Genomic DNA, 26538 nt, shown 5'->3' with positions numbered 1-26538 from the left:
TCTCAAGAGGGAGAAATCATTTCTTTTTCGTTACTGACACTCAATAAAAGCAGGCCTAATATGAAAGAGTATCAAAAAATGTGGCCTGAAGTTTGAGTTGTTGTTGAAGATGGCTGTGCTCTTCTAAGGTACCTGATGGCATTATGATCTGATGACCTGTCACCAAGAACGAGCCCAAATGGCCACGTGTATCCCATTTAACCTTCATCTTTGCTTTCCATGGTGCACGTTTAGTCTAGATAACGTGGTGGCTTCCCAGTCATTTCTTTGATGCGATTGATTGGTGAAATAGTGTCTCGGTTTTATTCATCAGAAGTGTTTTTTGACTGCAGTAAGACCGCGTCTGGCACTCGGTGCCGCTCGGTGATTTCCCGAGATGGTGAATTGTGAATTCTTGGGAACTTGGCTTTTGTAGTTGGCTTTCCGCAGCGTGGTACCACCGCAAAGTTCATGAGGAAGAGAGTTGTTTTTCTTGAATCTTTCTTGTTTTGTATGAATCGAGATCCCAGGCTGATAAATGTAAGATAAAATTACCGTATAACTAAATAGCATCGTATCTCCAGAGGTAGCCCCGGGTCTGTGTCACGACTCGTTTGCTTGTTTTCTGTTGCAGAGTCGACAACTGGAATCGGAAACTGGAACAACCGAAGAGCACAGCCTCAACAAGGAGGCTCGGAAATGGGCTACCCGGGTAGCCCGGGAACACAAAAACATCGTCCACAGTCAGCGGGTACGTTAGGAAAACACTCGTTTACAGATTTGATTTGTTGCAGCTCCCTACCGCATGAAGGAGGAGCTGCTGCAAGCACCGCGGAGTTATTTACGGTGGCTGTCTCTCGAGGCAACCTGCCTTTCTCATCCTGTCCTTTCGTGGTGTGGTGCGCTCAAACTGCCAGGTTTGCAGCTCCTCAACCTTTCTGGTTTGTCAATACGTTTTGTTACTCCCCTATAAATCTGAAGTCACAGCTTCTGTTTTGCTGCAAACGACCCAGGGCGGTATCTTGAGCGCCTAGTTTGGGATTTCAGATGGCTGTATTTTGGAATTAAGCTGGGAACGCTGGGGAACAAAAATAAAGTCAGTAGAAAGGCAGTTTGGGTCGCAGAGTTCCTTAAATGGCTGTCACAAGGCTGTCGTGCTCCTGTCTCACTGAAGAGTGAGATGGAAGCATCCTGACTGTCACAATTCAGAGAAGAGCGGGGAAGCAGCTGGCCTCTGCCTAAAGAGATCTGACACATTTCACTTGCTAAGCTCAAGACCAGCTTGCGTAGACTACATTAAATTCAACGAGGCTTTACCGTAATATCTGTGATATTGTACAGTATTCAATGAGCTTTTGCCCACGGAGTGGAGGTCTGGCTTCTGGTTCCACTATAGAGATTCGAGCCATTCCTCAAAATTCCCAGGAGAATGCACCAAGCAAGAAGGCAGAAACAGGTTTACCATCTCACCTGCCTTCTGCTCAGTCTGGGTCACTCATAGCTAAAAAGCAGAAGTTGCAGCCCCAGGCAGTCTGTAGCCAAAACAGGACAGAAGAATTCACCTCCGAGGAAGGAGGGAGCATCCTGGATTCTGGTTCTAGCTCCTGGTGCTCCTGCTTTGCTTCCAAGGACTGTTTAACGCAAAATGCTTGAGGAGTCACGGAACCAGTCACGGATTTGCAGATAACCGGTGACAATTTGTGCAACCACATGCTTTTGCTGTTTTTCGTTCGGACCGGTACAGTCAACATCTATGTGCATAAAGGCAAGAAACTCCAACGTGTCGTCTGTGATTCAGCAAATTCTCTGCACACAAGGCTCCTGCAAATGCAGCAAACCTGCCGGGGCTTCCACTGCAGCAGGGTTGTAGTGCTATTAGCAACATTTCTCTCCGTGTTTTGGATGCTCTTTTAAACCTGACATAAACATGGACCAGCGTGTCCATTTTAAATATGTAAATTTCAACGTGTAGATGAGTTGATTCATACTACAATGTCACGTTTTCGTTACACTGTTGAAACATTCTCCTAAATGGAATTTCCATCTGAAATACTGTGCTTTTAAATGGTGTTTTGCCTTGGTCGTCATCTTTTTTCCTGGAAGGAGCTCTCGTCAGCCAACCTGGTCAAACAGCGATTTCTGTGACTTGTCATAAATATTTATCGTGCAGCATTTCCCACATCTGGGCTGTATTTTCTTATTTCTGACAGACGCTTGAAGAGCTAGAATGCCATGGGCCTGTGATGTCTGAGCAAACCCGAGCAGAACTGGAGCAGAAAATAGATGAAGCCAGAGAGAGTATTCGCAAGGCTGAGGTAAGGAAGAAATCATTTTGGCATGTTCACCTTCCTACTACAGAATGATTTATGTTACAGCTATTTAATTTTGTGTGTGTGGAAGTGTAAGCTCCCAGCGTCAAAACCCAGGGAATTTTAAGAGGTCGTGTTTCCTTGACTTCTTACGTCTCAAATCACTGAATCAACTAAATAAAAGACTCAAGATAAAAAGAATAGCATTAAAAAAACCTCCTGATAAAGAGAGATTAAACGTGCTATGTTTCCTGCTATTGTGCAAAGGTCACGAATCTCTCTATTTAGGGGCTTGGTCTTAAGGAGAGAAAAAACAATCTCAGTTTTCCTTCTGCCTGAAAGAAATGATAGCAGAAAATAGTGATCGTATCTAGAAGGAACTACCACGTGCTGATGGGACTTCTGTTCTGGTGTTATTGGGTATACATATTTGTAGTGTTGGTGGGAAAACATTAGAAGTAATCTTTTTTTGTTATCTCCTTGTACTCTTACTCTGAGGTACTTTTGAAAAGGTTACGGAGGCTCATGAAACCTGCTCTGGCTTAGGAGAGACTCATGGAAAGCTTCATATTTGACCATCAAAGTTAGGTTGGTAAAGCTAACTATTTTCGTGGCCAGTGATTCAAAAAACCTCCTGCAAGCAAGATGAACTAATACGTTAGTTTTCAGCTGAGTGGGTTGCTTAATTAAAACTGTAGAGCAAACGTAATTATTTCAGTTAAGTGCATCTCATCCCACTAGATGTTCGGAGTACCTGCTGTAATTAGGAATGGGATTTACAGTTCAAGAGGTTAGAAAATACAGAGAAAATATTCCTCCCACTGGTATGATAGGTGTTAGCCTCTCTTTTTTAAAACAAACCCAGAATATATTCTCTTAATAGAAAGTGTTTTAAAATGCAATAGCCTTTTGTTTTGAGTACCCTCTTTCAAACAGACTGTACTCCAAAGTACTTCGATGTATATATATAGTTAATGAGTAAATACACAAGGACAGGGAGCATGAGAAAGGAAGATAAAACCAGCGGCAGAAAGAAATCAAACCAGGATAAGAAGTTGCAGAGAAGGTTCTTGCACAAAAATAGTATAGATGAGATCAGTTCCGGAAATTAACTGTTCGTAAATTTTAGGAAGGCATAATTAACAGAACCCAATAAATCAGTGGAAACTAGCTTGGGCCAGTTTTGTTTTGTTTTACTTTGTTTTTTCTTTTGAGCAAGATAGCATTTCCTTGGGGGAGGTGGTGGAGAGCAAAAATTGACAGGAGTATTTGGATTTGTTGAGGTCTTGAAAGTTTGGACTTTCAAAGCAAGTGTTGCAATAGTCGTGGCTAAGAAGGATCTCAACAGCAGAAATTAGGCCATGGTCCTGTGTGAATGATACAAAGAGCACGAAGGCAGGGATAACATGCCAGTTGCTCTCCATATGGATGCAGCAAAGAAGAAATTTGAGAGCATTTCAAGACTTTTGCCCAGCAGAAGGTTGGCTTTTCTCAGAGAATTAGCTAAAAGAGACAAATTTGCAAGTTTTCTTGGCCTCAGCCGCAGAGCAGGGCTGAGAACAGATGGAAAGTGCCAAGAAGTGGAAGGCTTATATTGAAAAAAATGAGAAGTGAGATCAGAAACAAAGCCAGGCTCTTTCTGTAGCAAACAATGGCCTTCTCCAAGAGCGGAGGGATGGAGAGAGCTGGGTTGGGAAGCACACTGGGCAGGAAGTACGCAGCCAGGAAGGTGATTCATAAAAGCAACGAAGAAGGAAAAAAATAGCATGCAATTCTCAGAACTAACGAAAAGCAAATACAGAGTAATATGTGCACATCCTTCTAAACACCAAGCAGCACTCAGAAGAGGCAGAGATCATGAATATTTTTCTCTGAGCTGTGTTTCACAGTGTTTGGTAGAAAGTTAAGGTAGAAAAATGATGCAGTTCTCAGGTTTTCTGGTGCTAGACAGCGAGTTGTAGTTAAAATGTCCCTTATATTCCCACTGTTCAACATGGTCTGTTTTACCACACTGTGTTTGCGACCTCTGCACATTGAGTAAGTTATTCATAGCGTAGATTTATTTTATCTTTGTGAAAAGCTACTAAGTGTATTCAGTGAGCTTTCTGACTTCTTAGGGTTGGCCCCTTCTTCTAGCTTCAGCCCTTAGGAGTGGCACCACTAAGGTAATTTCAGGACCGTTAATTAGATGAGATTTTTGCCACACCTGCTATCTGCAGAAAAATAAACCGGGCAAATTTTCTTGAAAAAAAAATCATTTTCTTTTGTAATACAATTATAATTCTTTTCAGTGTCTGAAAGCCAAACGTTTGCAGAATTCCTTGCATATTAAAATGCAACCGGTTGATTTGGGATTACTGATGGGTGGGTTTGGGATAGGTGTTTGTGCAAAATTTACAGTCGTGCATTTAGGCTGCAGGGGAGGGCTGGGACGACCTTTTCCCTTTTGGGGCAGCAGTGCTCGGATCAAGGAGCTGCTGACTGGTAAGTAAAGCAAAGCAAGAATGGGCTAAAGTTGCGCCAGGGGAGGTTTAGGTTGGATATTAGGAAGAACTTCTTTACCGAAAGGGCTCTTACGCATTGGAATGTGCTGCTCAGGGAAGTGGTTGAGTCACTATCCCATCCCTGGAGGTCTTTAAAAGACGTCTAGATGTAGAGCTTAGTGATATGGTTTAGTGGAGGACTTGGTAGTGTTAGGTCAGAGGTTGGACTCGGTGATCTTGGAGGTCTCTTCCAACCCGGATGATTCTGTGATTCTGTGAAGAAGACGTCTGATTTAGCTCTGTCCTTCAGAGATCCTGGACAGCACGTGGAGAGAGAAGGGTGTCTGGGGAGCTGGCAGGAGCCAACATGTGTTGGAGAGGCCCGGTTGAGGAAGGAGGAATTTGCAGCACCTCCGTGTTACTCAGAAAAAGAAGACTTGGAAAACGGAAAAAGGAAAGAAAACTACCCAGGCGTTTTTGTGGACGGCAGTTTGACGTATGTCATTCATAAAACAGAAGAGAGCATCCCCATAGCATGCAAATCAGGATGCGTAATGTGTTCTGGTACCACGTCTGAAAGTATTTGATGATAACATGGAGAATGTATAAAAAAAAAAAAAAGGAAAGAGTTAAAAATATATATTATTGGGAAGGTGTCGGTGCACTTAGGTTGCAACTGCAACAAGTATTGGTTAATGTGGTAGTTGCTGCTGCTGTGACGATGAAGTCTCAGGCAGGGAAAGCTCCCATTTGTTCTAGTTCAGTAAAGCAAGCAGAGGACAGCTTATCTAGAAGAAGAAAGGGATTGCAAGGTATGAATTACACAAGCTGGAGAAAATTTCCTCACGAGTATGGTTGTATTAACCTCTTGTGGTGTGTTGGAGTGTACTGAAATTCCTCATTCCAGAGGCGTTCTCCCTTCTTCCTTTTTTTTATGTGCTTTTTCTCTTGAAATTGCATTTTATTTTTCTTTCCTCTCTGAAACGCGTGCCCATCGATCTGTCCCATTTGGGGATTTCGCCCTGCTCTTTGGTCCTTTTTCCTTAGCAAAACTGCTCTTCCCCTTTCTTTCTCCATTGCTTCGGAAGGGGAAGATAATTTCGCAAGCGCGTTGGGATTAAATTTTGCCTTGCTTCCGGTGAAGCTATTCTGGTCATCGCTGGACGCTTCCACTTGCGTGTTTCTCCCTGGGGAATTTTGCATTCTTGCCACGTTGCCCCAGTGCCAGCCTGCTTAAGCACCCGAAGACCCGTCGACCTCTGCGTGCCATCGAACATGACACAGGCTGAGTCACAGCCTCTGCCAAAGCCTTCTTGGAAGCTTTTTCCCCGTGGACGTCTGCAGAGCAGCCACCTGGAGCTTTTTTCTCTTAGATTTTTCCTAAACCAGGCACAAAGCCATCAGAGAGGCCCCCAAAAATTACCTTGGTGTAATAGGGCTGTCCTGCGGGTGCCGTTCATTTAAGAACAGATGTACAGAAAGTGCACGAGGCCGAGTTCGGAGCTTCCCGCGGTGATCACATATGTGGGTATCAGTTGAAAAAGGGAAGATACACGTTGGTAGTACGGTTTCTCCAGGATATGCCCTGTGCATAGGTGTATTCATCTCTTTGCCCTCTTCCTCAGAGATCCCGAATCCTTTGAGATCAGACAGTTGAGAGGAACCGAGGAACTGTGCAGTACATATAACAGCTATTTATAAAATCCTGCAGAAACAGAAGGGTTTGGGTTGGAAGGGACCTTAAAGGTCATCTCATTTCCATTCCCTGCCCCCTGCCCAGGTTGACCTCAGTCCCACCCAGCCTGGCCTTGGGCACTGCCAGGGCTGGGGCACCCCCAGCTCCTCTGGGCAGCCTGGGCCAGGGCCTCAGCGCCCTCAGAGGGAAGAATTTCTTCCCAACATCTAACCTAAAACTCCCCTCTCTTAGTTTAAAGCCATTACTCCTCTTCTTATCACTACACTCCCTGATAAGCAGTCCCTCCCCAGTGTGTCTGACGAGCATGAAGTGTGGAAACGGGCACATTTTGAAGCAAAGAAATGCAGTGACAGTGTGCAGCTTGAAAAAATCTGGCTACTATTAAGTTTTTGTCTTCCTCGAGATGTAGGGCCTCAACTTTAATTGGCACGTTCGCAGCTCAGTGGGTTATTTCTGATCTTCCTCTCCTTGTGATAGACGGTATATTTTTCCCTGTGATCTTTCAGGGAGCAGTGATTGATTCAAGTTTGGGAAAAATATGACTTAAACCCGAGTGCTTGCGTACAACTGATAAATGCTAGCTGCTATACAGTGACCGTAATTGATAACCACAACACGTTTTCTTCGTTGCTCTTCAATGTGAAAAATTTTGGGGTTGTTTTGTTAAAGGGCTTAGGGGTTTTTGTTTTGTTTCGCTCACTTCTTTTGAAGGAAATGTTAGAATCTGTCTGATAATACCTCTGGCACTGTCAGAGGGCTAAAATGTCCCGTGCTGCGTCGCAGAGTTTAGGTTCAGAGGAGCTCCATCCTTGTCAAAAACAGCTTCTAACCAGTAACGCATACGGGCAGGAGTGTGCTAAAGACAAGCACAGGGAGCAGATGTGTGTATCGAGATTGAAAGTGGCACCATTCAAGTGTCATCTGGAACGAGACCGACACCCTGGAAAGTCAGTAGTTTAGGAAAATAAACGATTTGCATACCTCCTTTGCGCTCGCTCAACCACCTCACTAGAACTTCTGGACATTTGCTTGCTGGACATTTTGTGGCTGTTAGCTCAGGCAATTTGATTTTCCTTAAAATAGCTTTCCAGTTCTCCACTGCCTGTGCTCCTTTATCTTTAAACCACCAGGGATTAAAAAATAAAATACCGTCTCCACGGATCCGTTGTGCAGAAATAAGGGGAAGCAGAAGGCGAAGCTCTTCTCTTGGTTTCCACACCCCTTCCTTTCAGCCTGCATCCTGCACCCGGAGGCTGGGGGCCTTGGATTCCTCTGCTGCTCACCTCTGTGTCTCTCCCAAACTCAAGACCCCGATCCTTCGATTGCATCGAGCAGTGTAGTTGATCTCAGGGCTGAAATATTTTTGCTCGGTGATGGTGGGAGATTTCCCACTTGGGCTGAGGTCTGTGCTCTAGGAAGGTCTTGGGGCCTCCACAGCAATTAATCCTATTTCCACTTAATTATACGGGGACGCATTTTGTCTCATAATTAGGATATCTACAACTCTCGGGGGAATATTTGTACCAGATAAGATTTGATTAAGACTCATTATGGTGCTGTTTACTTCATTTGATTAGTTCAAAAGCTTAGGTCCATTTCCAGTTGTAAGTAGAGGGCTGTTGTCCCCCTCCCCTTCTCTTCGGCTGTGAATATTTATTACCGGGCTGCGATAACAGTCGTGTTTGCTGGCTCTGCTCCTCTTCTATCTTAGGATCTGATCTCTTAATCGTGTGCCGCGTACAGCTCTGCATCTCACGGAGGTGTAGCTACATTTCAGCCTGTTGGTATTTGTAGGGTTGTTTGTTGTTTTTTTTTTTTTGCAGCTGAACCTTTGCGCTTGGTGCTGCAAGCGCTGTTCTTCTCTGCTCATAAAAAAGGTGCGAAAATCTCATTCTGTATGCTTCACCAAAAGAAATGGAATGGAATAAGGCTTCTGACAGATAAAAAGCTCAGCTTGTAAAATGTCACTTGCTGCCACCTACGGCTTTGCCCGGGAACCATGTGCTTGGGGAGGCCGTGCTCAGGGAGCAGATTGCTTTCGCCCTGCGAGACGCGGCGAGGGGTTAGTCCCTGCGTCTGGGCAAGCCTAAAAAACTCCCCAGCCTTTGACATCCACGGATCAGGACTGTTGAACTTGTCTGGGGAGAAGCAGCTTAGCGAGGACGACTGCTGAGGTGGGAATTTTGTGGCTGAGGAGAACATCCCCAGGGGCCTGGAGCTGTGTCGGGGGATTAGGAAGACGTAGAAGGTATCAGCTATCAGCTGCATCCCAGCATTCAATTATGCTGGCTGCAACGCGGCAAAATTACATTACTGTGTTTGAGCATTTTTATCTCGGAGTAATGCTTTTGAGTAATTATTTTTCAGGGATTTGCTCTGAGTGAGCAATTTGGACGGTTTGCAGTATGCTCAGACCCGGCTTAAATCGTTCACGGGGCGTTTTTTGACAAACCTGCCTGTTCTGGTACAAGCAACAAGAAAGGATGTCTTTAGAGGACTGGGTTGTATGAACTCATGGTGACAATAAAGGTGGTTTTTTTTATTTGTGGACATTTAACAGGCATTCTATGGGACAAAGTGGCTGGAACAAACATGAGGATGCTTTGGAGCTAATGATGAAATATGGTGGTAAAGATTCCTGGAAGAAATACTGGCTCTGCATATATCTTACAGTCCCCTATGAAGTCTAGAGGACAGATATTTTTATATATGGAAACAAATGAGCAAGTCCTTTTAAAAACATCCCACAGATAATAGTCACAGAGACTTGAAATTTGGCTGAGATGAAGAAAAATTGCTGTCGGAGTCGGGCAGACTTTCAGAAATCTTGTAGGTAAAGGGACCGGTGATTATCTGGGGCTACGAGAACATCGGTGTTACTTGTTCTGTAGATTTCCTTGCTGCCATTTTTTTATTCCAGTTCCTTTCACCTTTCGAAGGTGGATTGCACTGAAAGTCCAACCTACTTTCTTAAGCCTGTGGTTTGAATGCACAGGGTGTGCGTTCACGGGGTGTCTCTGGTCTCTGCTTAAAGGAAATCTCTGAATCTTTTGACTGTGAGAAATATACAGCATTTTCCAGTATATTAAGAAGCAGTATTCATTAACAGGAGTGTGGAGAAACAGGCAAGTAAATGTTTACGTGCACACTTTTTATATACATGTCTACTTGCAGAATTTGGGTGATTTCCATCCGGTCCAGTTACCGTTAGCCTGGGAACGATTTCTTTAGCCCTCCAAAACCCCCCATGCTTTGCTCTTGCTCCCATCTACTCCCCCTTCCTCCTTTCCCACCGCCTCCTCTCTCACCTTAGCACTCATTCATGGTTTTACATGCTCGAGCTTGGGAAAAAGAAGCCCGCTGGTGGGGCTGGGGCCGCGCAGGTGGGCTCTTCTCCATTCATTCGCAGCTTCCCCCGTGTTTTCTTAACCCTGGCATTCCCTCCCGGGACACCTTATCTGCGGCTGTGTTTCATTTCCTCTTTGTTTCACCCCGGCAGTCCCTTTTGATTTAACCGTATGAATCCAGGCAGAGTATTTAGCATATAAATTAAGTGACTCGGCTGTAATACCGGCAGAAGCTCCCCGCCCGTCCTCCCACTTGGAAAAAGGCTCCGTGTCGCCTCGAAAAACGTTATCACGTTAAGGTTATCAGCCAGTTCCCCAGTTGATCCAGAAGAATCTCTCCCTCACCTGGTTTTTATGGGGCTCTGGCATCATATGGTCTCGATTTTGTGCTGCAGACGGATGGCATAGGGCCAGGGTTCCTCTTCGGATCCCGTTTCAAGGCTGAGCTCTAGGCTGTGCCTCAAATCGTGGGTGAGCCTGGTTGGGTAGGGGACTTTTTTGGATAGGGGTTCATTTGGCATTTCCACCCCAAACATCTTTTATGGCCACAAGGCCGTGAAAGTTCAGTTTCGTGGGTTATTTCCTTGTGCGTCCCTACTTTACCAATTCAAAACCCATTTTCAGAGGAGGGCTTACGCTTGGTTTTGAGAAATTCGCGGTGTTCCAGCGCTTGTGTTCAATGTACTCAGAGCTGCTTCCACCTACCAGGGTGCAAATAGTTCTGGTGGCCCCAAAGTTAAATGCTACGCTGCTTCTCATTAAAAGAACGTTTTCAATTTAAGACCTTTTTTAATTAAAAAAGCCTGGAATATAAACAAAAATTTCTCCAAATGGGAAAAAATAAAGATAATATTTTACTAAAATATTTAGCCAAAACCTTTCCATGGTGTTTACTTCTTAGGTAAAACAGTTTGCCACATGAGGCTCTCTAATTTGGTAATGATTTTGGTCTTGCCAGTAGAAAAATATTGCAGTAGAATAAGATCTTTCTCACAAAAAAACATTTAGGTCTACCTGTAATCCTAATTTCACCTGATTTAAGTATCTGTACGTACTTGTAAGTATAGCCTATGTCTAAAAAATGAATCTCCTCTTGTGACAGCGAGGAGAGGAGCTCTCTCTGACGAGCATCACGGTCTTGTTCTGCCCCTTGAAAAATCACGGAAAATAAAGCAACTCTGCTTCTAGGAAGCTCCATTCAAAAAGAATCCAACCATCATAGACCAGGGTGTTTAAGAAGCTTCATCAGATCAACTTTGGTGGATGTCTGTGTTTGCTTTTTACCCCGACACCTTTATAAGTTGTTTAAGACTTAAGCACCTGGTGTACAGCGCTGTAATCTTGCTGGCTTTGGTCTCCATCAGTTCCAAAGCAGTTGTTGCTCCTCATCTTATGCAAGCTGTAGGTGTAAAGACTTTTCTTAATTAAAACTGGAACAGTAAATAAACAAAATTATTCCCTCTTCCATGTAGAGCAATGATAGGTATGTGAGAAACAGATAATTATATTTTTTTTAATGTTTTTTTTTTTTTTCCCCTTTAATCATCTTATAACCTGCCATCAGCTAAGGCAAAAGAAGAGCTCGGAGGAGTGGGAACCACCCAGACCGCTGTTTGTAAACTTGGTGGGTGGCTGACAGTTTTCAAATCAGCGTAAACATATTCTAGTCCTCAGCTATTAAACGGTAATTGGTAAATGGTCCCAGTAAATAGTAATTTCACTATGAAGTAGGAAAATATTTGTCCTGCAGTGAGGCTTTAATAACAAGGAAGTTTGGGCAGGGTCCAGCTCTCAGAGCGCTGGATTTCGCCGTTGCAGTGCTTTCGAAACTCAGCTGCCTTCCCGGAGATGCCTCGCGTTGCAGGGGATGTAAGCAGTTCGTTTTTAACGTTCGTTAAAACTATTTTACAAGCTTCTGTCGGTGGAGATCGGTCCGGAAGGACGGACAGCATGCTCGTCTGCTGGGCTCCACATCACGGAGAGGGAAAATAAATGCCTGAAGTCGTTAACAAGAAATGGATGCCCTTTTTGAGGCTTTGAGAGCTGCTGCATCCTCTTTTCAGGGTATGCTAGTACACAGGGGCTTCCTTCGGTCATTTCTCGGAAAGAGCACCGTGCCTCTTCAGATTTTGCCGCGGCGGCTTCTGGCTACGTTCCCACACCAAAGCTGAGAGCAAACTTTGTGCAGGGTGGGTCCCTGCCTGGTCGAAGGCTTCAGGACTGCAGCTTGTGGGACCGTAACCTCCCGAAGGCATCTTGGGGCTGGGCACAAGAGAAAAAGCAGCACCCACAGCTGAGCTCTCACCCAACCTGGTATGGGGCAATTCCAATATTTCCTCCACACCATCCCCTGTAATTTAGTTTTTATTCTGGCATAACAAAAGCATCCAGCCCCAGCTAATTTGGCCATAATGATAATTGAATGGAGTGCTTGTGTTTTTAAATACGTAGCTGCTCCCGTGTGAGAAGCAGAATAAAGCTTTAATACCATCTGGCTTTTATATATATTTATATATATGTCTGTGTGCATATATACACCTACATGGATAGGTAGGAAGCTGTTAACCCTGGTCTACCGGTGTAATTATTTAGGGGGGAGAAAAAAAATCCATATCCAGGCTTGTAAATAGCGTTATCCATCTTTCAAGTGCAGGCCTGACCCAACGCTGTAAGTGCTTTTATGGTTTGTCTGCAGTGGAATGAAACTCCAAACAGTTGTGGTTTGGAAGCAGCGTTTGTTGAATGTTAAGAGCACTGTGTGTAAATAGAGGGAAGGAACCCCATCGGATTCGCCGGTACCTTGAATTAAAAACTCTTGTCTGACTCCTAGCAAGTCCAGTCAAGGATCTGGGAGCAGCCTATTTATTTTAGCTAACAAGTTTGTCCAAACAACACGGCTTGCAGCGGACTGATACGAACTACAAATGTTTACAGCACGCCTAGACGAATGTTTATTGCCGTTGCATAACCCGAGCGAATTGGAAATTGCATACCAAGGTAAAACAGCAAAACAACGGGGCTGATCGTTCCTGCGCAACTTCTGTTGAGGGCATTAAAAAGTTTTTGTACCGTAATACGATGGCAGAACACAAAGACAAATTAGGGCTGGCTTCTTTGTGCCAAAGCTATATGTGTAGAGAGAGACACGTCAGCTCAATAATGTGGTAAGATTAGGGCTTCTCCTTAACAAACAAAAGCAAATGACCTGCATTAATTTACATTAAGTCCATCTATCACAGGTTTTCAGCCCAACGAGAGGGTGATGCACCCACAGGAGCTGCAAAACAACCCCACCGCCGTAACAAACCAGCCCTGGATGAAACAATCACCTTTTTACCAGGTTGTTCCTGCACCACAAACGCCCCGTGAGCATGCTGATACTCAGATGCCACGATACTTGTTGGCTTTGCCTGGTGGTTCAGCTCAGCATTTCTAATTTTGGCAGCTGGGCTCTTGGGTGTGGGCTGCAGGCAGCCAGGAGCATCCCAGTGAGGCAGGAGCAGTGCTCGTCTTCACTCGGTGCCGCAGCATCCCTCCTCTCCTCCCCCTTCTCTCAAAGAAAAAGTGGTTAGAAAGTGCTTTTGTTCCAAATGTTTAACGCTTGGTGTCCCCAGGTTCAGCTTTTCTGGCGCAACCCTTCTGTGCTAACGTTTTGGGTTTAAAAGTCTCCGTTTGGCTTCATGTAGGGAGAAATTCACTTCTCGTTTTGATAAGCATACCTAAAACATTAAAAAAAAAAAGGTTAACGATTAATTAAAATAATTGTTTCCGTGTTCTTGCAGCTTTAAAATCTACAAACTGTAGTATAAGGAAAAAAAAAAAAAGAAAAAGAAAAAAGGAAACAAAGGAAAAGAAAAAAGGAAAAAAAAGGAAAAACAAAGAAAAAAGAGCAGCAGGTGTTGCCTGTCTGAGAGCAGTAGAGGGGTAAAAGGCCCGTTCCACTCATCCTGGCACACAAAGCTACAAAAGCATCTAAGACTTCTGGTTTCAGACCTTCCCATAGGTATCGCTTTTGTAAATATTTACAGAGTTAGGGTCAGAGCTTGGGCCCTACTAACCTGCAAGATTTTCAGCTCGATGCTGTGAATCTCTTTCCAATGTGCGTGCTGAGAGATGGGTCAGTTTTTGGATGTCACTTCTATTTAACTTGATGTTTCCTAAATCTCAGCTGAAGCAGATTTTTTTTTTTTCTCATTTTCTCGGTTATATGAACACTATTTGCAGTGCGTGTTAATCATTCACCTGTAGACTGCTCAAACGGAGAAGTGGAAACTCGTGGCCAGGTGCCCGTGGCCTTTCCCATGGGAAACGTTTCTGAAACGCACCCGATCCTTTGCTATCCCTCCCTGATTTCATGGGAGAGCTTGTGTGTGCATACAAAGATACATTTCACATAATAAATTGTCCTCTTAACTTTTCTTAATTTCTAAAAATCACATTTCTTCTAAGCAGAATTATAACTAATGTCTGGCGGAAGTGGTTTCAGTGTTTGAAACAGTTTTAGAGCCACCTGTGTGGTTAGTTTCAAAGGGAAAAGGGCCCCACGGTTAGGTGGTCAGCTGGATGAAAGTCATACCTAAAGACTTAGTCATTTATTTTCTGACCTACCTCCTTAATAGAAATACACCGGTAAAGAGCAGCAGCTTGGCAAAACCAGGAAAAAGAGCGGTGGCGTTTCAGGTCACCACCAAATTTTGCATCTAGTGAAGGTATTTGGACATGTAAGGGACACAGACATCCACGGAGCACCAATTACCATTTTAATGCACTGTAAATATGTTCCTACCTCGTCTGCTGCACTACAGGAAAAGTAATTTCCCTCTAATTTTTGCTTAGGCCCAACTATTTTGCTGGAGCTTGATTTTCCTTGGGCACCTGGGGCCGCTGGGGACTCGTTCTGTCGATCGCGGCGGTGCTGCAGGACGATGCTGTCCAGCTCCGGGGGTGAAAAAGGGGCCGAAACTTTGCTGCTTGCCCCGAAACTTGCTAAAAATGAACAATGCTGTGAAAGGAAACGCAGGAAAATCCGCGAGGCGGTTTGGTGGGCTGGTATTGTTGCCTCCGCGGTGACTCGCTGCGGGACCTTTGGTAAATCCCTCGAGTTTTCTTCCTCTGATGAGCAAGGGCAGCAGGGCGATGGTGGTGGTGCTGGACGAGATATCAAGATCCTCAATTTCATTTCCAGGTTTGCCTCGTGCTTTCTTTGAAAAATCCGCTGTGTTTCTCAGTGCTACCGTTTCCATTCCTTCGGTTTGTCGAATAATTTGGACCGGGGTGGTTGTTTGCCATGAATTCGTTAAAGCCTTGGCGCTGTCGGCCAGGAAGGGTGCCAGGATGCTCAAGTGAACACAGCTGTCAGAAAACTTAAATTTTTCGTTCTGTTACAGAGACGAAATCGTGGAAGCGTTTGGTGAAGTGTGAGGTTGATTAAATTTGGGGGGGGGGGTATTAAAATGGGCTGTTCCCATAACCAGTAAGCTCCCTGGAAGGCAGCCTTCTTGCTGCCCTTGGGGGATTTGCGCAAGCTGCCTGTTGTGCCATGCCCAGCAGACCGCCGAATGGGCTCTGGGGGCTGCAGCCCGAGAGAATTCCTGATTTTAAAAATATCCTGAAGCCCTGGGTCTTGTCAGGGTTTTTGCACTCCTAAAATCGTCTAAACTAACTGACCACGCTATGTATAAATAGGAAGTTAACGGGAACTAGGAGATGTTACGGTGAAAACACCGCCCTGTGAAATGGGATATGCCTGGAGTTTTACACCTCTAGAAAACCCTTCCCTGCCTCTTGGCTCACACCGCGTTTCTGCAGGCAAGGAAATGAAGAACTGGACTCGTTTCTGCTTGGAGCAGCTTTCTGAGCCACCTGAGTAATCTCTGGATCCGGAAGGGACGTAATGAAATGGGGCAAGGAGTGAAATGTAATCCTGGAAGAGTTCTGATTTTTGCCTGTTTCTTTCCTCAGATAATTAAGCTGAAAGCAGAAGCCCGCCTCGACCTGCTGAAGCAGATCGGCGTCTCTGTGGATACGTGGCTAAAAAGTGCAATGAACCAAGTGATGGAAGAACTGGAAAACGAGCGCTGGGCGAGTCTTCCCTCGGTGACCAACAACGGCTCTTCGCACCTGGTACGGTTTCCAGCGTGTAAACCTCGCTTTGTCTCCACGTCACTCTTTTCTAGTAGCAACTCATAACTTCGTATCGAGTAGAAACCAAAATTGGTAGCGTTTGGTTCTTCAGCTAACCAGAAAAATCTTCTGGTAGCTTAACGTGTCTGAAGCATGTTTCTGAATTTAACGCAAGAAGCTGGGAAGGTAGGATTGCTGGGTTCTGCTGCTGGGTTTACTTTAGATTGATTTTCTAGCCTTGGACGGGTGCCATAACGTTTATTTTCCATCTCCTGAAAAGAAAAATGTCTGCGTGTTTCTTTGAAGTTTCATTAGGAGTGTAGGATGTTAGCTGAGCTATTGGGATGAAAGGCTCTTTTTTTTTTTTCCAAATGTTTAGAAAAAATGTTGACTCTACATCCTCTGTTCACGAGTAGTCTATGTGCGGATCGCTTTGAAAGTTGTCAGGAAAGCTGAGCCTGTTTTCCAAATCGATTTGGGTAGTCGAGATGAAAATTCGACGCATTCCAAGTCAGCGTAAGGCTTTGGAAATCAGGCTGGTTTCCTGTGAATCGCTGTGAGCAGTGTTAATATTTCTCTCCAAAGAATTTTGTCACAATTTAAGGTGTTACCACTGCCCACCTGCAAGCTACTGCCCCATTGTTTGGGGACCACCAAATACTCGTCTGCACCTTGTCTTTCTGCACGAGTAGCCAGAATTCAGAGCAGAACCAAAGTTAAACTGGAAGCAAACATCACCACCACTGCATTTCATCCAAAGAGCTGGTAACTTCTGCAACTCTTAAATTCAATTGCATGGATATGTCTCACTATATCCTCAGTCACTCTAACACTTTTGAAAATTTCATCCACAATACACAAAATTTAACTAAAATGTGGCTTGGATCAACGTAAGATTGATAATGATTTTATACTCAGTTGTACAACAGACCAGTTGGGTTTGTAATGTCTATGGCTCGTTTGCAAAATACGCCAGAGACATCTCCTATACGTTTAGACTGGGAAAAAAAACCACATTTTTGTGTAGTTCAAGAAAGAATAAAAAGAAAACTCTCCTTTTCCTCCCTTCTGCCGTCCCGCAGAATGATATGTTTCAAAACAAGCAGTGATAGCTGAATCAAACAGCTGCCTGAACCAAGAAATCCTGTTCAGAAAACAGGAAGCTCTAAAAGAGCTCAGAATCTATTTTTTTTTCCTCCCCCTACGAGGCATGCGATGCTGAGCTGTCACCTTTGGCAGTACTGCTAACCAATCTGTTGCTCTTCACCAGCAACCAACAAAAATAAAATTCCTGGAGGCTGACTCAGCTTGCCTCAAACAAACTGAAATTTTTCTCTGCGTGTCTAGCGCGTGGCAGAAAATTCAATGAAGTTCAGAGGCTTTGTGAAGTCTCACTTTGGGCGTGGATACTTTCTTCGCTCATAGTCTTGATACACTATTAAAATTACGCGATTCACACTTTTTTTTAATCTTTTTGACAAATTCTTTGGGCAGCCAGAGCGTACCTTCTGCAAAACAAAAGTTTAAGGGAATGGCGGGGTGGTTTCTCGTAGCACTGCAGATGGATGGAGAATGTCCTTTGCAGCAAGTGTGCATTACCTACGCACAAAAAGTCTTGCTTTTTCTCGTGTCTTTTCATGGTTTTCTGCTTTTTTACGGGTTTCTTGGTGATGGTTAAGTGGCAAACCCTTCCAGGAAAGGTCTTTTTTGGATGCGCAGATATTTTCATCTGTATGCACTCAGTTCACAAGAGGGAGTGAGCACAGAGTAGCGAACACCTCTTGCACCCACTCTAGTCTTCTGCAGGCTGTTGGGATGTCTCCCGTAGGATGTTCTTCACTTCAGTTCACAAAAGGGAGTGAGCACGGAATAGCAAACACCTCCTGAATCCACTAATCCACTCCTGCCTGCTGCAGGCTGTTGGGATGTCTCCTGTAGGATGTCCTGCGTAGGGCTCGGACACTGATGGTGATGTGCCATGAAGGCTGTTAGAGCCACGGCTCCTTGCAGGCAGTCTCTGCAGGCTTTATTTCCGTCATTAGTCGCACAATTAAAGTCGTAGCACACAGATCTGCCTTTCAGACTTCCCAAAGCCTGGAGAAATTCTTCTGCTGAGTTTTGTTTTAAGCCCTTCCTGGCCATGATCGATGAGGAGAAGCCACATCGCTGCGCTTGGTAGTGTTTTTTCCCTTTCTTCTTGTGCTCCACCTCTTTCGGCTTCCCGTCGGGCGTTGAGCATCCCGTTGGACGCTGCCCAGCACCTTGTTCTCCGTCCCATCGCACGTGCCGACAGCTGGCCCTGCACCCAAAGCCCCGCGGGTCCCTGGCGAGCTCGCGGATGCCACGGCGTGGGAGGTTAAACTCTGGTTCCTGTTTTCCCCTTTTACACTTACGTACGCTCCCGCTTAAAAAAAAAAGAGACGCTGTTGACCTTGGCAGGCCAGATGAGGACAGCCTGTGGATGGAATTCGTAGAACTGTTACAGGAATTACGCTGCAATTATTGGAGAATTACTGCGGCCTGAAACAAGCAGCACTTTCACTTCAGCCTGGCTCACAAGTCGGCTCTCTGCCCTCCTTACGTCGCGGTTTGCTCAGCAAGGCTCCCAGGGTATTTTCTTTAAAGGGACTGAAATGAGAAAAACAGCACTGATGGCTTGATTGCCGTGTATTTATTTAATAAATAACATTTATTATATATTAAATAATATAATAGAGATCTAATATAGAACGTCTTGGATTGGAAGGGACCTTAAAGATCATCAAATTCCAATGTATTTATTTACAGTAAGCAGGTGGAGTTAATATCCCATCACCTATCCAGTCGGCTGACTTTCTGACAGCACGATGAAATGCATCATCTTGGAAGGGAATACCTTTTTTTTTTTCCTATTGTAGATGCCAAAAAAAAAATATGTTAATCATCATTTTGAATTTCAGTGTCATCTGGAAGACGTACGCAGTGCTACTGTTACATATTGATGTGGCTGGGAAACCTTTATGGTGCTTGCCTCCAGGACAGCAAATGTGTATATATGATGGAATCTATTCAAAAAGGATGAATTTATTATTTATTATTATATTATTTATATATTATTTATTGTTATATATTTAAATCAAATGGAATTTCTTTTCCAAGTATGAAGGTGTGCTCTGCTGTTGACAGGGTCAACAATGATAGATAAGGATAGATAAGGAGAGGAAAAAAAAAGAGATTTTGGGTTTCCTTTTGCTATGAAATGTGGAACAAAACTAGGTATATATTTGCATTTTGTTTCATACGTAGAATCAAGCTGTCTTGTCACCTTCTTACCTGCATTTATCCTTGTTTTTCTGTCATTTATCCTTGTTTTTCTCTTTCATCCCTTTGGTACCACCCCGGGTGATGCATTTAGTCTCTGCTTACAGTGTCTTTCATTACCAGACTGCGTAGAAAGAGGAGCTTTATGAAACAAACTGCTAAGTTTTCTGTATCATTAATGCTGTTTTCCCTCTGCGTGCCAACTTTGCAGATGATTCCCTTCAAGGAGCTTGAGCAGCCCACACACTGAAAATTAAAACGTATTTTTCCTCCTCGTGTTAGAAAACCAGGACCAGATGTTCCACGAACACGTCCTTCTAGACATGATACACCAATTTCCATGAGGTTTCATGTGGCTGTCAGCTGGATGGCAGCTTCGGCTGCTGGGACGTAGACCATGCACAGCAAAAAACAGTTAGAAACTGGAGGGGAAACCTTACATTTGCCGTAATTTACAGTAGGTTGCTGATTTATCAAGGCATTAGCTAGCTGGGACGGTGAGTGTTTCTTAGTACATCCATGAACACCGGGGTAGCAATGGATAGAAACTGTTCTCGAGTGAAAATGGCTGGCAGAAATTCATAGGAGTTACAAGGAGGTGTTACAAAAATTAGCGTAAATCAGAAAATCGTCAAGCTTTGTGATCTGCTCCAGGTCTAGAGGAGCAAAATGTTACTCTCCTCCTCGGAGTATATTTATGTTTAAATATTATATATATACAAATATATATGTATGTATGTGTATATATATGTGTGTGTATATATATAATGCATATATACAATTAATTTTATATATTAGATATATTATCCTATATTATATATAAGGGAATAAGTATATTTTTATAAACATAAATAAAGGGAAGATGGCAAATACATAGGCAAGTCCTTCAAATCAAAGGCAACACTGCTATCTTCGCACGAGATAAAATGTTTATTCAAAATGCAATCTGGGCACACGGCCAAAGCACAGTGCTTGTCGACGTTGCCCTGACTGCATTTACAGAAACCTGCCTTCTTCCAGCATGTTGACTCCAGCTTTTATTTAAACTTTTACGGCTAGTTTTTTAATCGTAATTCTTTCTCTCAGGATTTTTTTTTTTTTTATAAACTGCGGCAAATACCTTGCGCAGAGTGCACCAGATGGAAGGCTGAGGTTTTTATTTCTTCAGTTTAAGTATTTCCCCTGCAGTTTCATTTTGTAACTCGTGGTCACAGGTACTTTAGCCTTTTAATAGCACAGATTCTCCGTAACCGACCTTGTTTTCCATGAAACTATTTGCTACGGCTCTGAAATGGCATCTCCGAAGCACATTGGTCATATTTCGTAGCTTATGTAAAAAATACCAGTCCGGCAGTTGAGTTACAGCTTCCAAAATCTTTTAGTGATGTGTTTAAAGTACACGGGCCTGGGCTTGAATAAAGAATTACAGCTGAGTTGGGCAAAGATGGGATTTGGTGACAGCTCTTATTCATCCGCTTCCCCTATTGGCTTGGTTTGATGATTGCCTTCCCGATGTTGAGAGTCACAGGCTGAATAGTATTTGGTCCTGATTTCCTTCTTTTATTTTTTAAGGAAAAAACTTGCATTGTGTTTTTGTGCAGTCACTGATGTTTCTATAATTGTAAACAGGAAAAAATAAAACCAAGCAACCAACTAAAAACAACCCTGAAGAATATTGGTTAATTCATTTCATTGTTACTTCTTCACTTCTTTTTATTTACCACATTTATTTTGACGTTAGATTTAGTTTGACTTCACATTCAGTTTGACTTCATTTGAATAAATTTATTTTTAACAGATTAATGCTGATGCAGAAAAAGAAGAAGGTGAAGAGTTTGAAGACAGCATGGATGTTTTTGATGACAGCAGCTCTAGTCCTTCTGGTACTCTAAGAAATTATCCTCTCACCTGCAAAGTCGTTTATTCGTATAAGGTTTGTGATTTTTTTTTTCTTTTAAATTTGTGTCTGGTTAGAAAAATGAATCCCACCGTGAGCACGTGTAACACACACGGCACAGCCTGGGGGAATTGGAGTTAGGATGCCAGCGTTTGGCTCGGTAATTATGCACATTAACTGTGTCTGAGAGCGAGATGCGAAAAGCACGAGGAGAGAGGAGCACATAGAGATGTCCCTGTCTGGCTCCTGGCAGCCCAGCTGAGTGCCCGCCATCAGGAAGTGTTCTCATTTTTGTTGCTGAGTCTGCAGGGCTCTACTAGCAGTGTTATCGGTGTCCGGCGCGCCTGTGCGCTGCGCAACAAAGCTGCTCTTTGTACTGTAATAGTGCAGCCACTGTTGGTGAGTTAAAGCTTTGCTGACAAACTGCATTCATGCTGTTTACCTCTGCTCGCGCTGTTGGGTCAGCCGTAAATCACACCGCCTCGGGAGCCGAGGCCAGTGGCAGACTTTGAGTATGGAGTAATTAGGGTTACAAAAGTAAACAGGGCTCGACAGGCTGGGTGGTATTCAGGGGGCTTCCATCTGTCCTCTTGACTGAAAAAGGCCTTGCGGATGCCATGGGCACGCAGAAGAGCCCCTTATTAAACTGCTTTAAAACATGCTACGTCAGAAGATTTTTTAAAATATTTTTTAAACCTATGTTCTAATAGAATTCTGCATAAGAGTGTTCCTTACGCTGTCTGTCCCTTGCACCCGAAAACACTTTTAGTTTCTAATTTTCCTGTTGTACACCTCAGGCTTCGCAGCCAGATGAGCTGACCATAGAGGAGCATGAGGTGTTGGAGGTGATTGAAGACGGCGATATGGAAGACTGGGTAAAGGTATCATTTTTCTGAGGTTGTTTTCTTTTCGCTATTACTTTTAGAAGTAGAACTTGTGACCTAAGAACGTATTTGGATTATTTTCAGGGTAGTAGGCAAAAGCAGAGCGTCTGTTTTGTCATTTATTTACAGGCACGGAACAAAGCGGGCCAGGTGGGTTATGTTCCGGAGAAGTACCTGCAGTTCCCAACATCGAGCAGCCTGCTGAGCATGCTCCAGTCCCTTGCAGCACTGGATAGTCGATCACACACCTCAAACAATTCAACGGAGGCTGACTTAGTCTCAGGCAGCCTGAATGGAGACTCCAGTGGTAAATATCAATAAAGAAGGAAGTAGTATGTTAAGCTTGCTCTCAAACGCCGTCTGCGTATTGAGTTTGGAGTTTGCACGTGAGAATTTCACAGAATGACAGAATCATTTAGGTTGGAAGAGACCTCCGAGATCACCTAGTCCAACCTCTTATTTCTCAATTTCTCCTTTTTGACCTGCACCTGAGTACATCTGTTCGTAATAACTATCTACCTATAATCAAAAATCTACATAATTTACTTGGCTATCTTGTAGAGTTGTGATTAACATTAACTAAAATTAAGGAAAAGCAAAATAATTTGATTCAGCAATTATTTATATAGCACTTGGGTTTTTTTCAGGCTGATGCTGATTACACTTTTTTCTCTCCACAGTCTGTTTTGTAAAAGCACTTTATGACTATGAGGGCCAGACAGATGATGAGCTGTCCTTCCCAGAAGGAGCGATCATCCGCATCTTGAACAAGGAGAATCAAGACGATGATGGGTTTTGGGAAGGAGAATTCAACGGATGTGTTGGGGTATTCCCATCAGTGTTAGTTGAAGAGCTCACAGCCTCAGAAAATGGAGAGACTCAGTGGATTGGAGATATTCAGGTACGTGGAGAGTTGTATGTGTGGTGTTAGTTTGTTAGGGCATTTTCCTGTAGGAAACCGAGCTTCTGCACACTAACCCTTTTCTCTCAGTGACCAGCTCTCACAGTCTTGAGCTTCTCCTTTGGCTATTAATGTACTATGTATTATGAAAATATGATTTAGAAATGACGCAATTTGGGAAATTTTGCAGGACTACAAAGATCTGCTGCTTCTTTAACAGAAAAAAAAAGAATAAATTTAAAAAAAAAAAAAAGAAAAAAAGTGAATGCTTACCTTTTAGCTCCTTACCCAGCCTAATAATTACCAACTGATGTGTTTTGGCAAATGCAGCAGATTTGTGAATAAAGGAAAGTATTTGGGTAGAAAGGAAATGAGCCAAGGAGAAAATTCACAGTCTACTTCTTGTAATTAATTCGTGGCATGGACTGAGACATCGAACAGAACCTGGCAAAAAGAGAATTACAGGCTCTCTTAGCCCTAATTTAGTGTTTTCATACTTAAAACTGGTCTGCGTCTTCTCAATTTTTGAAAGGGAGAATACTGCTGAATACTGTAGTACAGTAATTTTTGCCAAAATGTCCTCATTTCAGTATAGTTCTGTAATCCCCATACTCCATTAGAAAATCGGGCGCCTTCTGTAACTGTGGTGCTGGAAACTGGACTTCCGTGTGTCCTGCAGACATTTCTCCAGTATTTTATTCTTTGATTCAGGAAGACCATGAAAACATAGAAATGTGTTCAGCTGCATTCCTGGGCACTCTGAGTTTCTCTGTTCTGACTGAGCTTCACTTAACTTGACATAAAAATGCCGAGGTGCCGCCTGTATTTAAATGGGTAGGAGTGCCTCGGGGCTGTCAGAGGTAACCAAAGAGACATTCACGGTGCTTTTTGGACAAACTTTGCACGCGTTTGTGCCATACAATCCTAATGCTAATTTTGTTTCATATTGTTTGTTTCAATTACATGCAGGGGTGTATTGCTTCTGTGTTCCCCTCAACATTTAAATGGCACAAACAGAATTGAGTGGTTAGATCAGTTTTATCACATTTTTGTGTATGTGTGGAGAGGCACGCTTGACCAAATAGCTTTTTTTTTTTTCAGATAACCTTCAAAAAGCCTGTCTAAATTATACCTGGGAAAGGATGAAAATCTCTGCTCAGTGGCAACCTATGATTTAAAAATAGATCTGTAATCGCTGTTGGATATCTTGGCTGTCCTCCTCTAGTGTACCTTGACAGCACTTTCGTCGAATAGTTTTTCTCCAGACGAAAGTTCCTAGCATGCTAATGCCCCAGAGAACTTCTCGTGCCGTGGTGTGTAGATAAAATCAGTGGAGGAGTAAGGCTTTACCTCTCTCTGACGCAGGTATCCCCAACTCCGAAGCCCAGTAACGCCCTCCCGCCGCTGCCGCTGTACGACCAGCCTCCCACTAGCCCCTACCATAGTCCAGATAAAAGAGGTTCCCAGTACTTCCCCAGATCGCCGTCAACTAACGGTAAGAAGTTTTGTGGTAGCCAGGGAAGCAGTTCAGCTCAATGCTCAATTTAAAATGTTGAATTTAAAATTTAAATTTAAATGAAAAAAAAAAAATAAAGCTTTTTTTGCAACGTAAAGCTAACTCAGCAATACTGAGAGACCTGTTTGTGGTGCGCTGATGCCTTCTCTTTCAGAAAACAGCTTCAGCTCAGAGTCCCCTGGATTCTCACAGCCTCCGCGACTTCCTCCTGAAACTTCATACGGCAAACTGCGGCCTGTAAGTTTCAAATGCTGTTTTCTGTTGATGTTACCAGGTTTTAAAGCTGGGTCGTTTCACTAGCCTAGGTAAATCCCGCACAGGGGCATTCAGAGCGGTGGAATTCCCGTGGCCTGTGATACAGCACCTGATGGTTTGGCTCTCAGTGCTCTGCAAATCCAATTACTCCGTATAATAATAGAGCATCTCGGAAGAATGGTGCAAGGAAAGGTCTCGTCACTCCCCTTTGGTAATACCCCAGATGTGTCAGAAAGCTATGGGACACGAGAGCTATTTGAGATAAGTGGGTACTGGAACAAAACAAAGCTGCGCTTGTTTAAACAATAAGTCACTGACTGGGCTTAAAAATGACCTTGAATTTTATCTGTCCCCTTTGTATCCAACCTGCCCTTCTGCATCTGCCTTGGTAGCTGTAATAGCTGCGTGTCTCTTTGTGAGGCACATGAATTGTGAAATCTAAGCTGGGAGGAAATTGTTACGTCTATAATGTAGATGTTAGTCAATAAACGTACACCACCTTTCGAGGCTCTGGGAGATTACTTCTGCTGTTGCCACATGTAATACCCACTGAGCAGAACCAATAAAGAGGTGGTGAATAAATGCCAGAACAGTTTAATCGTATGATTTCTACAAGTGCTTTTTTTTTCCAGAGGTTGTGTTCCCAGCCACACAATGTGCTGGCAGACAAATCTGCTTGCCGGCAGTTTGATGTGATATGCTGTCCCTGGAACTCCACCGCATTTAGGGTTATTTTTTTTCCAAACTGCTTGATTCGAGGATTTTTAATTAAAAGGTTCTAAACAGTGATACCCTGCACATTTTGTGATGCTTTTGCTGCTTAGACAGAGAGCTCCTGCCAGAAAAGGAAAGGAAAAATGTCATCACTTAAATCTTGCAAAGTTCATCTGCTAGGGTTAACTTTGAATTAAACTTGGGGGATTTCAAAGTCCTACAACAAATCACATCAAGAATTAACATTTTGTATTTTCCTAAGATTTTTAATTAATGAGTTTGCAGGAAAAGTATTTTTGAATGAATATTCAAAAACACATTCAAATATTCCAGCAGTCAGTGAGTTAGCCTTAGTGAAATACAGACAAAAGATACAGAGCTGCATTATTAAACATTTAAGTACTGAACAGAGAAGTTGCAAGTTATCTTATTCTCTGGTGAAATGACTGATTCAACTCCTTCGTTTTGTAGACTTGTATTTACTTAATTTGTTTCTTGCAAATGAGTGTCTTTTCAAGATACTACAACAGTGTCATGTCTTAATTAAAGGGATTTCTCTTAGTATTGCATTTTAAATATGCATGTTTTTTAAAATATTGTGTTATGGTAGTGCTGACAGTACCAACCAGGACTGCACAGCTGTTTCATACTCCACAATTCGTGTTTTTCATAGCAAGTCATTCTGGTGTATTCTGAAAACATGACAAAAACCCTGCATGGAGTGCTGTTAAAGCCCAAGGAAATGTTCTGTCAGGAGCAAAACTAACTTCATTGATGTGGCAGAGTATAAAAATGGCATTGGATTTCAGGTGTATATCACTGAGGTCAGCGATAGATTAAATATGAGTAGGCTGCGTGAATGCATCGGGGCATTTTGTACTTTCCAGTCCACGTAAGTTACAGGCAAAGGTGTCACCAGATGTCAGCATTTGCTTCGAGTCCAAAATCCACCCTCGATTCGTGTCCCGGATTTTCCATAGGTGCAGGCAGAATAAATAGATGATTGCACCATCACGGTTGCCAGTCGCGCTGGAGAAAAGCCACCTGAGACTGGTGACAGGACAATATCACAAAGGGCATCAATGGTTTGGTTGTATCGTGTACCTGAGGTCAGGGACAGCTGGACCTGCGTCC

The 26538-nt window shown here is 43.4% G+C and overlaps 1 protein-coding gene across 5 annotated transcripts in view; it reads left to right on the top strand.

The window, feature by feature from the left end:
• The window catches only part of FCHSD2 (FCH and double SH3 domains 2), a 149088-nt gene that overhangs the window by 120136 nt on the left and 2414 nt on the right, over positions 1-26538 (top strand). For 4 of the 5 annotated variants that reach the window (XM_083834288.1, XM_083834289.1, XM_083834287.1 and 1 more), the window contains 9 exons: positions 614-730; positions 2190-2294; positions 15776-15937; positions 21036-21170; positions 21932-22015; positions 22148-22325; positions 22699-22919; positions 24285-24414; positions 24590-24672. In XM_083834288.1, the coding sequence (XP_083690414.1) occupies positions 614-730; positions 2190-2294; positions 15776-15937; positions 21036-21170; positions 21932-22015; positions 22148-22325; positions 22699-22919; positions 24285-24414; positions 24590-24672 (1215 nt within the window). The remainder of the gene's footprint in view (positions 1-613; positions 731-2189; positions 2295-15775; positions 15938-21035; positions 21171-21931; positions 22016-22147; positions 22326-22698; positions 22920-24284; positions 24415-24589; positions 24673-26538) is intronic. The other variant, XM_083834290.1, reaches the window with a different exon arrangement.

This window comes from Anser anser (genome assembly GCF_964211835.1).
Source record: "Anser anser genome assembly, chromosome: 1".
In the NCBI taxonomy this organism is placed as follows: Eukaryota; Metazoa; Chordata; class Aves; order Anseriformes; family Anatidae; genus Anser; species Anser anser.
The sequence above is the reverse complement of the archived record's forward strand: the minus strand, read 5'-3'. Positions and strand labels throughout refer to the sequence as shown.